The following is a 12,681-nucleotide window of genomic DNA, read 5'->3' as shown; positions in this document are numbered from 1 at the left end:
ACATTAGGGGTCATTTACTGATGTTTCACACGCCGGCCTTCACAAAATCCCCACTTGCTGAAGATCTGGCCAATTTATTAAGAGAGCACCTCTTAAAAGGGATCTCCAGGCATTTTGCCTAATTATCGCATGGTACTCACCTGTTGCGGGAAGATGTTTTGCCTCATTTTACCCTCCTTTGCTCCCCGATGCCGCCATCTCCGTTGCACTCGCGCACGCTCTAGGCTCTTCCACCCGAGTCCAAACCAGATGTGGCTGCTTCTTTTCCTGATCAGCTGCACTGAACACAACGCAGATGAACAGGAAAAAGAAGCGGCCACATCCTGTTGGGACCCAGGCGGAAGAGTCGCAAATTTTGTCACAAAACATTACCTGAGACAAAATTTCTAACTTTTCTATGCCAAAAAACTGGCTAGGGGTGGGTCCACATCACATTTTATGCCTCCGTTTGACATATACGCTGGAAAAAAACAGATACAAAAACGTAGCACAACAAGTTCTTGTATCCTGCAGAGTCCGGTAAAAAAATAAAATAAAAAATTATATATATATATAGGGGAACTCTATAGTGAACGGATGCCACTGTGTGGCATCAATCTGAGGCATCCGTTTAACGGATATGTTTTTTGTATAGATGAAATGGATGGGAAAAAACGTCATGTGAACCCAGCCAAAGACTGTTAGTACATGACCTCTAATGACTTTACATAGCATGTATAGAGGAAACAGCCTCTGGAATATGTCATGCTGTCCTGTCCCCAGGAGCTGTAATAGTGATATCACCGGGGAATAGAACTGCACATTAGCTTGTAGTAATATAGACAAAACAGCTACATGATGATGATGTGGTTCAGTAGACATCAAATAGGAGAGAAGTGGATAGTAAATGAAGGTTTAACATGTATATACCTGTTACGCGCAGAAGACTCGCTTCTATTCTGTGTGGAATGCGCGGTGGAATTTTCATAGATGCTCGGAGCTGGTAAAATCTGAAAAAGAAACAAAAAGGGTTAATGGACTTACCAGGAACACTTCAGGACAGCTCCCTTCCACTTCACTTTTCAGATACCGGCATTGTTTTGTACATGGAGGCACAATTTCAGAAAGTGACTGTCCCTACTTCACCACCATACTTTGAACTCAGACAGTGCCCCCAAGACAGTATTGCATTACTACAAACAACTTAGTAGGGTCATTTATCAAACTAGTGTAAAGTAGTAACCAATTAGATTCCACCTTTCATTTTCCAAAGGAGCTTTCCAAAATGAAAGGTTGAATCTGTTTGGTTGCTATGGGCAACTCAGCCAGTTCTACTTTACACCAGTTTGATAAATTACCCCCTTAGTGTTTAAGGGGAGCCTGACCTCTCAAAACTAGTTGGATTCCTAGATAGGCAAGAGGTAAAGCTGTACATACCTTGGTAGGTGCTGATGGTTTTTTCTTACCGGTTAATGCCCCTTGCAACACAATTGCAAGTGTCACAGTGAGGCGATGTGGCCGTAGACCAGAAGAGATTGTGGCCTGCATCGTGAACGTGGGATACAGGTGAGTATTAGTTGTTTTGTTTTTTTTCACTGGCAACTTGGGGGCCTTTACTAACAGGAAGGATAGCATTGCAGGGGGCATTGGGGACATAATACTGAAGGGGCACTTTATGGCATTACTCAATGGGAGCCCTATGAGGGACACTACTGGAGGGGCACTGTGGGGGACATTACTACTGGAGGGGCACTGTGGGGGACATTACTACTGGAGGGGCACTAGGGGGACGTTACTACTGGAGGGGCCCTGTGGGGGACGTTACTACTGGAGGGGTACAGTGAGGGACGTTACTACTGGAGGGGCGCTGTGGGGGACATTACTATTGAAGGGGCTTTGTGGGGGACATTACTAATGGAGGGGCACTTTTGGGGACATATATACTGGAAGGGAACTGTGGGGGACATAACTGGAAGCATAACTGGGGCACTCTAGAAGAATTTTTAATATAGGGGACAGTATAAGGCCCATTACTGGAGGCACTGGGGACTTTTAACACTGAGGCCCTATAGGAGGCATTACCAGGGCATATTTTTTAATGAGGGCACTCTATGGGGCATTACTGGATGTACTGGGGGGCATTTTAATCCTGGGGAACTATAGCGGTATTTTCTTGTACACAGGCATTACTACTAGGGGCACTATAGGGGACATTTAGGGGGCACTATAGTGGCATTTTTACCTGGGGTAAAATAGGAGATATTAATGCTTGAGGCACTGTAGGGGCATTTCTATTACAGGGACATAATAGGGGACATTGGCATGTGCACTTGGCAGCTGAAGACATCTGTGCTGGTGCCATGTTCATGTGTGTCTGCACTGCTGAGAAAAATTATGTTTTAATATATGTAAATGAGAATCTTTCGGCAACTGCCGCATCTTCTCCACTTTGATTGACAGCGCCAGGCAGTGTAAAATTCATAATGCCTGGACCTGTCAATCAAGGTGGAGAGGGAGTGGCAGTTGCAGAGAGAGCAGAGACTCTAGGTGTAATGCCAACGCCCGTTGCTCCTAGAGGCTCATTTGCATATGTCAAAACTTAATTTTCCCAGCAATGTGGGCACATATGAACATGGGACCACAGATATCTTCAGCTGCCAAGTGCACATGTAACAGGTCAGCCAGTTTCACAGGTACAAAACTGCTGACAGATGCCTTTTCAGCACCTTTACCCTTCACCTATCTGTGTATCTACCCCTATCAGCAGTTTCGAGGCGTCACTCCTTTGAACACTACATGGAAAAGGACCAAATTTGAGTAATTTATCACAGAACTAATACTTTTATCTGTGCCCAAATACATTATTAAGGCTTCTTTGAAGGTCTGCTCCCCTTTGTAGACTTTTTGTACACACCCTACAGCCTGGTCGGTCCTGGGAGGGTAAGCATATTTACCTGATCTTCAATGAGGGGGTTCGGCTTTATTGCTTCCTCTGCTGGCTATGCAGATCATGGGTCTCGGCATCAACATCCAGTTTGACGCCGGGTCATGTGACAAATGCAGCCAATGACTGGTCGCGGCAGTGACGTGTCACCCATGCATCATGTCACTTGGTCATGGGACACATGGGTGACACATGACCACTGGGGCCGGTCATTGGCTGCAGCGGTCACATGGCCTGGAGTCAAACCAAATGTTGATATGGAGACCTAAGACCTGCAGAAACAGCAAGGCATCGATGAAGCCAGAACACAGCGGCGTGGATCTGGTAAATATGATTACCACCATGGATCTGGCCACACTGTGGGGTCAAGAAACCCTTTAAAGGGATTGGCCCCTATATGCTAACTTTTATAAATGTGCTGAAAGCCGCAGTATAATCATCTCACTACTGTAATCAGAGCAAGTCCATAGCTGTCCCCTTCTATTTGCAGTCACTCCAGTTTTGAAAAGTGGGTGGGAAAATGGGTATGGTTAGGTTAATTCCAGATTTATGACTGGAACTTTTTTTTTTTTTTAAAGTCACAAGCTCACTCCAGTAGGAGGTGGTGTGGGAAAAACTGGAATAGAAATTCTAGAAAAAAGTGATAGTTTTAAAAAGGCAACAAACAATGTGCGACATTTGATAAATTTGGTGTAAAGTACGCCAATGCAGACTCAAGCACAACTGACTTCAGATATAAACCTTCATAAGTTCCCTCCAATGATCCTGCCCCCAACATTGGTCATGATGGAGGGACATATGACTAGGCCTCCATAGAGTAAGACTGTGCATGGCACTGTGCATGCGCTAGTTACCCATGCCATGCACAGTGTTACTCAATGAAGTCCGCTGATGGTCATGTGCCCCTCCATCAGTGGCCATGTTGGAGGCATGACCGTTATGTTCACACAGGGGCCAGCTGTCAGGGCAAGGGGCCCACTGCTGCACAGAAAGAGACAGCAATTGACTATAGTGCTGTTTCCAGCATATGTACAAAACATAGCATACAGTGGCTAACCTTTTAGATCACACAATTATGTGTTTTTTCGTACATTTTTTCCATGCATTTTTTTATGTTCTTTAGTTCACATATTTTTACATGCGTTGTCAGGCTTTTATTTTTTTTATTTAACGGAGCCTGCAGCACAGATGTGAGCCTACCCTAATATATGAAGGAGAAGAAACATGTACACTTTATAATAGGACCCCCCCCCCCCCATGAAGTAGATAGCAGTTTTCTATTAATAAAAACTAGTAAATATATAAAGAGAGAAATATTCTAAAAGTTATAAAACAGTGAAGTGTCTGAGCATTACAACCAGACTGGAAAGTAAATTGACTAAACTTCACAGACCCAGTCACCAGGACATATTGCAGGCCATCAAGCAGAAAGGTTTGATTACAACTAATTATTGCAGGCACTTGCAAGCCACCTGCTAAACAGTGTTAAAGGGGTTGTCCAGGATTCAAAGTGTCTCTGTCAGCATGTTCAACCCTATTTAACCAAGCTTAGGCTACTTTCACACTAGTGTTTTTACTGGATCCGGCAGGGTTCAGCAAAAACGCTTCTATTACTGATAATACAACCATCTGCATCCGTTATGAACGGACCCAGTTGTATTACCTTTAACATACCCAAGACGGATCCATCATGAGCGCCATTGAAAGTCAATGGGGGATGGATCAATTTTCTATTGTGTCAGAGAAAACGGATCTGTCCCTATTGACTTACATTGTGGGTCATGACGGATCCATTTTGCTCCGCATCCCAGAACGGGAAGAAAACTACAGCATGCTGCGGTTTGCTCTCCGGTATGAGAACGGAACGGAATGTATTTTGGTGCATTCCGTTCTGTTTAGTTAAGTTTTGTCCCCCATGACAATGAATGAGGGCAAGATGGAAGCGTTTTTTCAGGTATTGAGACCCTATGACGGATCTCAATACCGGAAAATGTAAACACTAGTGTGAAAGTAGCCTTACTGCCTGGTAGGGTTGATCATGCTAATTAAAATGAAAGCTTTCTTTTGTCAGCATGTTAAAACAGCTGCAGATATATCTGCATCTCCATAAGCAATTGCTTAAGTTCTAGCACCAAGCGGCCAGAAGGAGTCCTTGGAGCACTGCTTTTGTAACACCGCTGTGCTCTGCCCACTCCTTGCCATGCTACAGTAATAAACAAAAACGCTGCTGTTAAAATACTCTAGACATACATAATTTATAAAAACATGCAAGGCTTTCCCACATTTTGCCATAACTCTATTAGCCTATGAGTCTGCCATCAGAAAATTACTATATGGGCAACAGTCTCTGCTTCCAATGAAATTAACAGAGTTTTCTAACCCCATGAAACTGGTTACAACCAGCTAGCACATAAGCCAAATGAGTAATACTTACCTTACCAGACTTCTGCTGCTCCCAGGCCAATGCTCCCCTGGTCCCCCAATGGCCTTTGCTTACCGGGCTACAACAATGATGTGACTTGTGGAGACGTGACTGCTGTAGACACCACAGATGTAATCTCTGCGCTGGAGCAGCAGGGGATTGGTAAGGTGAGCATTACTCCTTCAGTTATTTTAGAATATTGTCTGCTAATTGTATAAGTTTAGATAACCCCTTTTAGGCTATGTTGACATCAGCGTTTAGAAATCCAGCAGGCATAGCCGGATAATGGCAGGAGGAACTGCTGAATTCCCATTGACAACAATCGAATCAGATGTGGATCCAACCGCTTTTGGGCATAATGGATGTACAACTGCATGCAAGACATTTTGTCCAGCCAAAAGCTGAGATTTACGCTAGAAAGAGGCCGGGTTGGATCCCACTGTAGTCAATGTGGATCCGGCAGCTCCCAGAATTATTTGGCCGGCCTGCCTGATTTCTAAACACTGATGTGAATGTAGCCTCATCAAGCCATATGCATAAGGGGAAATCTCATAGGAATCAGAGACCAAAACATTTTCCCACCTGAACGTGTTGCCTAATTGTGCTATTTATGTGTGGCATTATTCCGCTAGCACAAGGGATGGCTGCCTACTGACGGACTCCCAGCTTATGTACAGTCTCAGTCTATTTTTTCATAAAGCACCTACTGAGTAGAATATACCGGCCATATTGGTATGAATACATAATTCAACAGATGATTCCACAACAAATGTTTCATTCTGTAATTCTATCTTTCCCTTCCAGACTAAATAACACGGCACAATATAGTGTGCAGAGTGTTACGATGAAAGCGGATACCACCACGAGGACAAATAGCTAGCATTTCCAGGAGTCTTTCCAGCTACCATTTTAGCAGCACACATGATATTTATAATCGAGTAACGTTACACCTTTCCTGACATTTAACAGTTGTTTCATCATTTACAACAACAACCTGAAGAAACAGATACGACAACAGTCTGACGCAAATAATCCAACATGCCCAAAAAGAAGGCAGCAGCTAGTGCTTTGTGACACTGATGAGGGTAATATGGGAGTTTAAAGTCCTTACGATTGACCATAAACATTAGATCGGTGGGTGCCCACATTCAGCACCCTAAGCGAGAGGCTGTTGAATGGACCAGGTCCCCTTCTTTGTATGCTGTGCCTGGTTAATACACCTCTAAGCTACAATACAGGCACAGCCACCACCCGTAGTATGGAGATGCCTCTGGTAAACAGCTGATCATCTGGCTGCCGAGACTTGGACCCCCCTGAACAAATACTGATGGCCAATCCTAAGGACAGGCCATCAGTTTCAAGTGCCTAATAATCCCTTTAAAAGGACATCCCAAGATTTAAAGAGAACCCGTCAGCTTCACTATGCTGCCCTCAACTGAGGACAGCATAGCGTAGTGACAAACCCTCTGATTTCAGCGCTCTGTCACTGCTGTGATGGTAGTCAGTACTTTTAGAGTACTGACCTACTGAACCCGCCACAACAGCATGGCGAGAGAGAGAGAGGAGTCCAATACTGCTAGGCGCCCCCGCCCTCCCCCATTTCGGAAGATGACTGATAGTTTTCTTTCCTGTTGTGCATAGGAAAGAAACCTGTCAATCATCGTCCAGCTGCAGGGGAAGGTGGTGAGCAGCATCAGACTGCAGGGCTGCAGTGCAGGTCAGGACGCTAAAAGTACTGACTAAAATCACAGCAGTGACAGAGCGCTGAAATCAGAGGGTTTGTCACTACACTATGCTGTCCTCAGAGAGGGCAGCATAGTGCAGCTGACGGGTTCCCTTTAAACGCATCATCTATCCACTGAATAGTTGAGCAATATCTGATTAGTGGGGGGTCCGAGCACTGCGGGACTGCATATCTCTATGCCAGTTTTGTCACAAGTGCCATTATGTGACAAAATTTGCACCTTTTTCCAACACCCTGGCCATTTTTCTGAAAAGTGGGCAGGAGCTGGTAGGCCACAGGGTGGGACCTCCGAAGCCCCACTCATTTAACAACACGTGAATCCGAAAACTGATGCACATACCAAAAATGTACTCTAGCTCCTGGTGCACGGACAGCAGAAGAGGCGACAAAATTATTAAGAGGCATGCGCTTCTTAATAAGTTGGGGAGATCTTCCTCCATCAAGGATTTGACTAAGGCATGTGAAATTACCACAAAACGGCTGCAAAAAAAACGCTGTGTTTTACCACGGTTTTGAAGGAAGTCCAGCAATAAACAGTTACCGTAGTTGATCCTGCCATGTAAATATATCCTTACTCTATCTATGCTAGGCATGTGCATGGAAGGGCGTTCAGTATCTCCAAGGGTTTGTTCACAGTGACACCCTCTAAAACATGGAATCTGATACGGTTTTTGGCACTGCAAATACTACTCTAGCACGGGACCATATTAAAGAGATGTGAATAAGACAACACTCTACTTTGTACAGTCCATTACTTCTAAATAAAAAAACATCAGTGAAACAGTTAAAATAAAAGGTAAAATATATAGCATGTCCCTGGCTGAAAAAGTAAATCATTTTATACAATCCTGCAGATAGATATATATATATCTATTAGGGCTGAAACGATTATTTGAATAACTCGATTAAATCGAGTCAAAAAATTCATCGATGCAGTTTCCCTGCATCGAGGAATCGTTCAGATCACGTGATCACGGAGCGGGAGTGAAATTAAGCGTCTCACTCACCGCTTCCGTGTCCTCCGGAGCCAGAGAGGCAGGACTGAGCGGCCGACAGCTGAGGAGGAGGAGGGAGTCTCTCCCTCCCCACTGTGCGCAGGCTGCCGCTGAAGACCAAGTAGGAGGAGGAGGGGAGGGACGGAGGAGGAGGGGAGGGGAGGGACTGTGGCCACTGCGCCACCAATGAATGTGCCGGCCATATCCCACAGGGTCCCCCTCCTCCCCCCCATCATTGGTGGCAGTGTCAGTTCCGATCGGAGCCCCAGCAGTGTAATGCTGGGGCTCCGATCGGTTACCATGGGAGCCAGGACGCTGCTTAAGTCCTGGCTGCCATGGTATGTTAGTAGTGAGCAGAGAGCAGCGCATTATACTCACGTGCGCTGTGGCGGACGGTCGCTCCTTCTTCTGTCTGTGCGGCGGATTGCTAATGCTTACAGCATTAGCAATGCGCCGCACAGACCTATGAGAAGGAGCGACCGCCGGCCACAGCGCACGTGAGTATAATGCGCTGCTCTCTGCTCACTAACATACCATGGCAGCCAGGACTTAAGCAGCGTCCTGGCTCCCATGGTAACCGATCGGAGCCCCAGCATTACACTGCTGGGGCTCCGATCGGAACTGCCACTGCCACCAATGATGGGGGAGGGAGGGAGGGGGGGGTTGCGTTACCAGAGGGGGCATATCAGAGGCTGGGGGAGGCAGATCAGAGGCTGGGGGGAGGGAGGGGAGGCAGATCAGAGGCTGGGGGGAGGGAGGGGAGGCAGATCAGAGGCTGGGGGGAGGCAGATCAGAAGCTGGGGGAGGCAGATCAGAAGCTGGGGGGAGGGGGGGAGGCAGATCAGAAGCTGGGGGGGGAGGCAGATCAGAGGCTGGGGGGAGGGGGGGAGGCAGATCAGAAGCTGGGGGGAGGCAGATCAGAAATCAGAAGCTGGGGGGAGGGAGATCAGAGGCTGTGGGGAGGGGGGAGGCAGATCAGAGGCTGGGGGGGAGGCAGATCAGAGGCTGGGGGGGAGGCAGATCAGAGGCTGGGGGGGAGGCAGATCAGAGGCTGGGGGGGAGGCAGATCAGAGGCTGGGGGGGAGGCAGAGCAGAGGCTGGGGGGGGAGGCAGAGCAGAGGCGGGGGGGAGGCAGATCAGAGGCTGGGGGGGGGGAGGCAGATCAGAGGCTGGGGGGGGAGGCAGATCAGAGGCTGGGGGGGAGGCAGATCAGAGGCTGGGGGGGAGGCAGATCAGAGGCTGGGGGGGAGGCAGATCAGAGGCTGGGGGGGGAGCCAGATCAGAGGCTGGGGGGGGGGGGAGCCAGATCAGAGGCTGGGGGGGGAGCCAGATCAGAGGCTGGGGGGGGGAGCCAGATCAGAGGCTGGGGGGGGGAGCCAGATCAGAGGCTGGGGGGTGAGCCAGATCAGAGGCTGGGGGGGGGGGGGGGGGAGCCAGATCAGAGGCTGGGGGGGGGGGAGCCAGATCAGAGGCGGGGGCAAGCAGATCAGAGGCTGGGGGGAGGCAGATGGAGAGAGTGGTTAATGGAGGCTGCAAGCACCACCTTGGCATGTATAAAGTTATTGGTTTAGAGAGGGGTTAATGAAGGCACCTCCAAGGTGCTTTCATTAACCTCTTCAGACCAATAACTTTATACATGCCTAATGCCAAGGTGCTTCCATTAACCCCTCCAAACCCAATGGGCATGTATAAAGTTATTGGTTTGGAGGGGTTAATGGAAGCACCTTGGCATTAGGCATGTATAAAGTTATTAACCCCTTCAAACCAATAACTTTATACATACCTAATTACGTACGTTATTTTAAGTAGCTTTTTCTTATTAGATTACTCGATGAATCGAGAAATATAATCGATAGAATACTCGATTACAAAAATATTCGTTTACTGCAGCCCTAATATATATATATATATACACACACACACACACATATATACACATACACAGGCGAAACTCTAATAATTAGAATATTGTGCAAAGTGCATTTTTTTCAGTAATGCAACTTAAAAGGTGAAACTAACATGTGATAGACTCATTACATGCAAAGCGAGGTATTTCAAGCCTTTATTTGGTATAATTTGGATGATTATGGTTTACAAGTCACAATTTTGAGGTCCCCTTTGCTCAGGGGGTATGGAATAATTAGCTGACTAGAGTGTGACACTTTGAGCCTAGAATATTGAACCTTTTCACAAAATTCTAATTTTAAGCTGCAATAATGCAATTCCTTTTAAGTTGCATCACTGAAATAAATGGACTTTTTCAAGTTTTACCTGTATATCATCTAAAAAAATAAAATAAAAACAGGAGGGAAAAGTAAAAATGGAAGCAAAGAAACAACCACAGCAGTGCTTCGAGCTGCTTGAGGTATTCCCGATTTAGATTTCACTCTTTGTGGCTGATTATGTTTTCCTGATTACTAACTAAAGCCAAAAATCCTACAAAAGAAGAATAAAACAAATGTACAATTTTCTGACTGCAGGGCAAGTCCGGCAAAGGATTAAGAGGCGACGGGACACTGCATTTGTCCTCCGGCTTGTAATACAATTATTTTCTCCCCAGAAGTCATGGTAACAAATCACAGCTTTCATTTTCATGAGGAACTTTTATTGATTTAGAAATAAAGGAACAGCTTCACACATCCGGTTCATTTGAGTTTTGTTGGTTTTCAATGTTTAATTCCTGCACAAAAGCACAACATGCATTTATTTTATACATGCATACAACCACATCAATGCATATGTACGCGGGCACATACTGTACATGTAGTGCCAGGAGTGGCGCTAAATATCCTTGGCAGACTGTCTCTGAGAAAGCTAAATATCCTTGGCAGACGGTCTCTGAGAAAGCTAAATATCCCTGTTCTGTACCCTCAATAAATACCGGAAGTAACTGCCTACATGAGAGCGACACCATGCTGGAATCTCTGCCCACATGAGAGCGACACCATGCTGGAATCTCTGCCCACATGAGAGCGACACCATGCTGGAATCTTGCCCATATGAGAGCGACACCATGCTGGAATCTTGCCCATATGCCCTCTGCCTGCCTCTGGGAATAGGGCTGGGCAAAAAAAAAAAAAAAAAAAAATTATGGATAATTATCAACTATAATATCAATTTTCTTGATAAAATTAACTAAAACATGTGCACTGTGTATAGACCAAATGTTAATTTAATACATGGCAACGTTTTTCCTTTTTTACAGGCATTTATGTTTTTTCTAATAAACATTTGGTCCTTGCCCGTCTAGCAGAGGTGGTCTTTTTCTCCTTTTGTTGTATCTATCCAGCGAACACCACGGATGTCCCGCTTCATACTTGGCTGCAGCTAAAGGTCTCTGTACTTCATGTCCTTTCAGCTCTGTGCCCGAATTGCACGATGGTATAAAGTGAGCGTTATTCAGCTCCCCTTTACCACCGTCACAGATTATGCACTATGTGGTGCTGTGCATTTTTCTATATGTACACTGTATATAGAGATGGTGTCCTGTATATAGGGGGATGCACTGAATAGAGGGGGCATCCTGTATACATAGGATTGAGAAAGCCTCTGTGTATGAGCTGAAACGTCGCCTACACCACATGGGTGAATAAACCACTATTTTTTATCTGAGTGCTGTCCGGTTTCCTGTCAATGATATTGGGTAAGAAACTATACCCTTGGACCTAGCACCCGTCATCTTCATTTGTCCAGTTCCGCCATCGTGTTTCATTGTGTGTGTGTGTGTGTGTTATATATATATATATATATATATATATATATATATATAACACACACACACACACAGAGCTTCTGGAAGATGAAGACTACAAAAAAACGGACACCAAATACAATATAATACTAGCCTCTGCAACTACAACCACTAAAAGTAAATAAGCCCCCATCACTGGGCCTGGGTTGCACATAGGGGTCGAACCTCATACCCAAGGACACTTACAGATAGACTGTCCCCGCTGGCCGGGCCTTCTCTGTTAGCGTGGTGACTATGTCCATTACCTGCATGTTGCACATCCCTGGGGATATATGAAGAGACCAGGAGAGGACCGGAGAGAAGAAATGGCGGACAAGAGCGGGAGACCAAGGAGGAAGCCTGGGGAAGGTTGGCTATTGGTTCCACTGCTCGCTGGAAGTGTCCACTGTTGCCAGTTGTTACAGCGTGAGCCCAGCTCCAGTCAGTGCTGGTCTCCTGCGGTGATCTGGTGTGCTGTATCAGGGCAGCACATGCGGATCTCTTCAGTCCCTAAAGCTCGCCTCAGGATTAATGGTGCAATACAGCACGATTTAAAAAAAGCAATATCATCGGGTATTAAATGGGCGAATTAACCAAATTAATTCTTTTGATCACCCAGCCCTATCTGGAAATATGCCAGACTCCTCAGGGGATCATTGCGAGTGTATATAATTATTGGGGATACAAAGAAAATGCAATACTTAGGCTACTTTCACACTAGCGTTCGATCGGATCCGTTCTGAACGGATCCGCTTATATTAATGCAGACGGTGGCTCCGTTCAGAACGGATCCGTCTGCATTATATTGTCAAAAAATGTCTAAGTGTGAAATTAGCCTGAACGGATCCGTCCAGACTTTTACATTGA

General features: G+C 46.0%; 1 protein-coding gene across 1 annotated transcript in view; it reads right to left on the bottom strand.

Moving 5' to 3' along the window:
* The window catches only part of FAM135A (family with sequence similarity 135 member A), a 96,581-nt gene that overhangs the window by 47,285 nt on the left and 36,615 nt on the right, over window positions 1–12,681 (bottom strand). Inside the window, 1 exon segment of the mRNA XM_044291519.1 lies at window positions 910–989. Coding sequence (XP_044147454.1) covers window positions 910–989 — 80 coding nt within the window.

The sequence above is a fragment of the Bufo gargarizans genome, chromosome 4, assembly GCF_014858855.1.
Source record: "Bufo gargarizans isolate SCDJY-AF-19 chromosome 4, ASM1485885v1, whole genome shotgun sequence".
In the NCBI taxonomy this organism is placed as follows: Eukaryota; Metazoa; Chordata; class Amphibia; order Anura; family Bufonidae; genus Bufo; species Bufo gargarizans.
The sequence above is the reverse complement of the archived record's forward strand: the minus strand, read 5'-3'. Positions and strand labels throughout refer to the sequence as shown.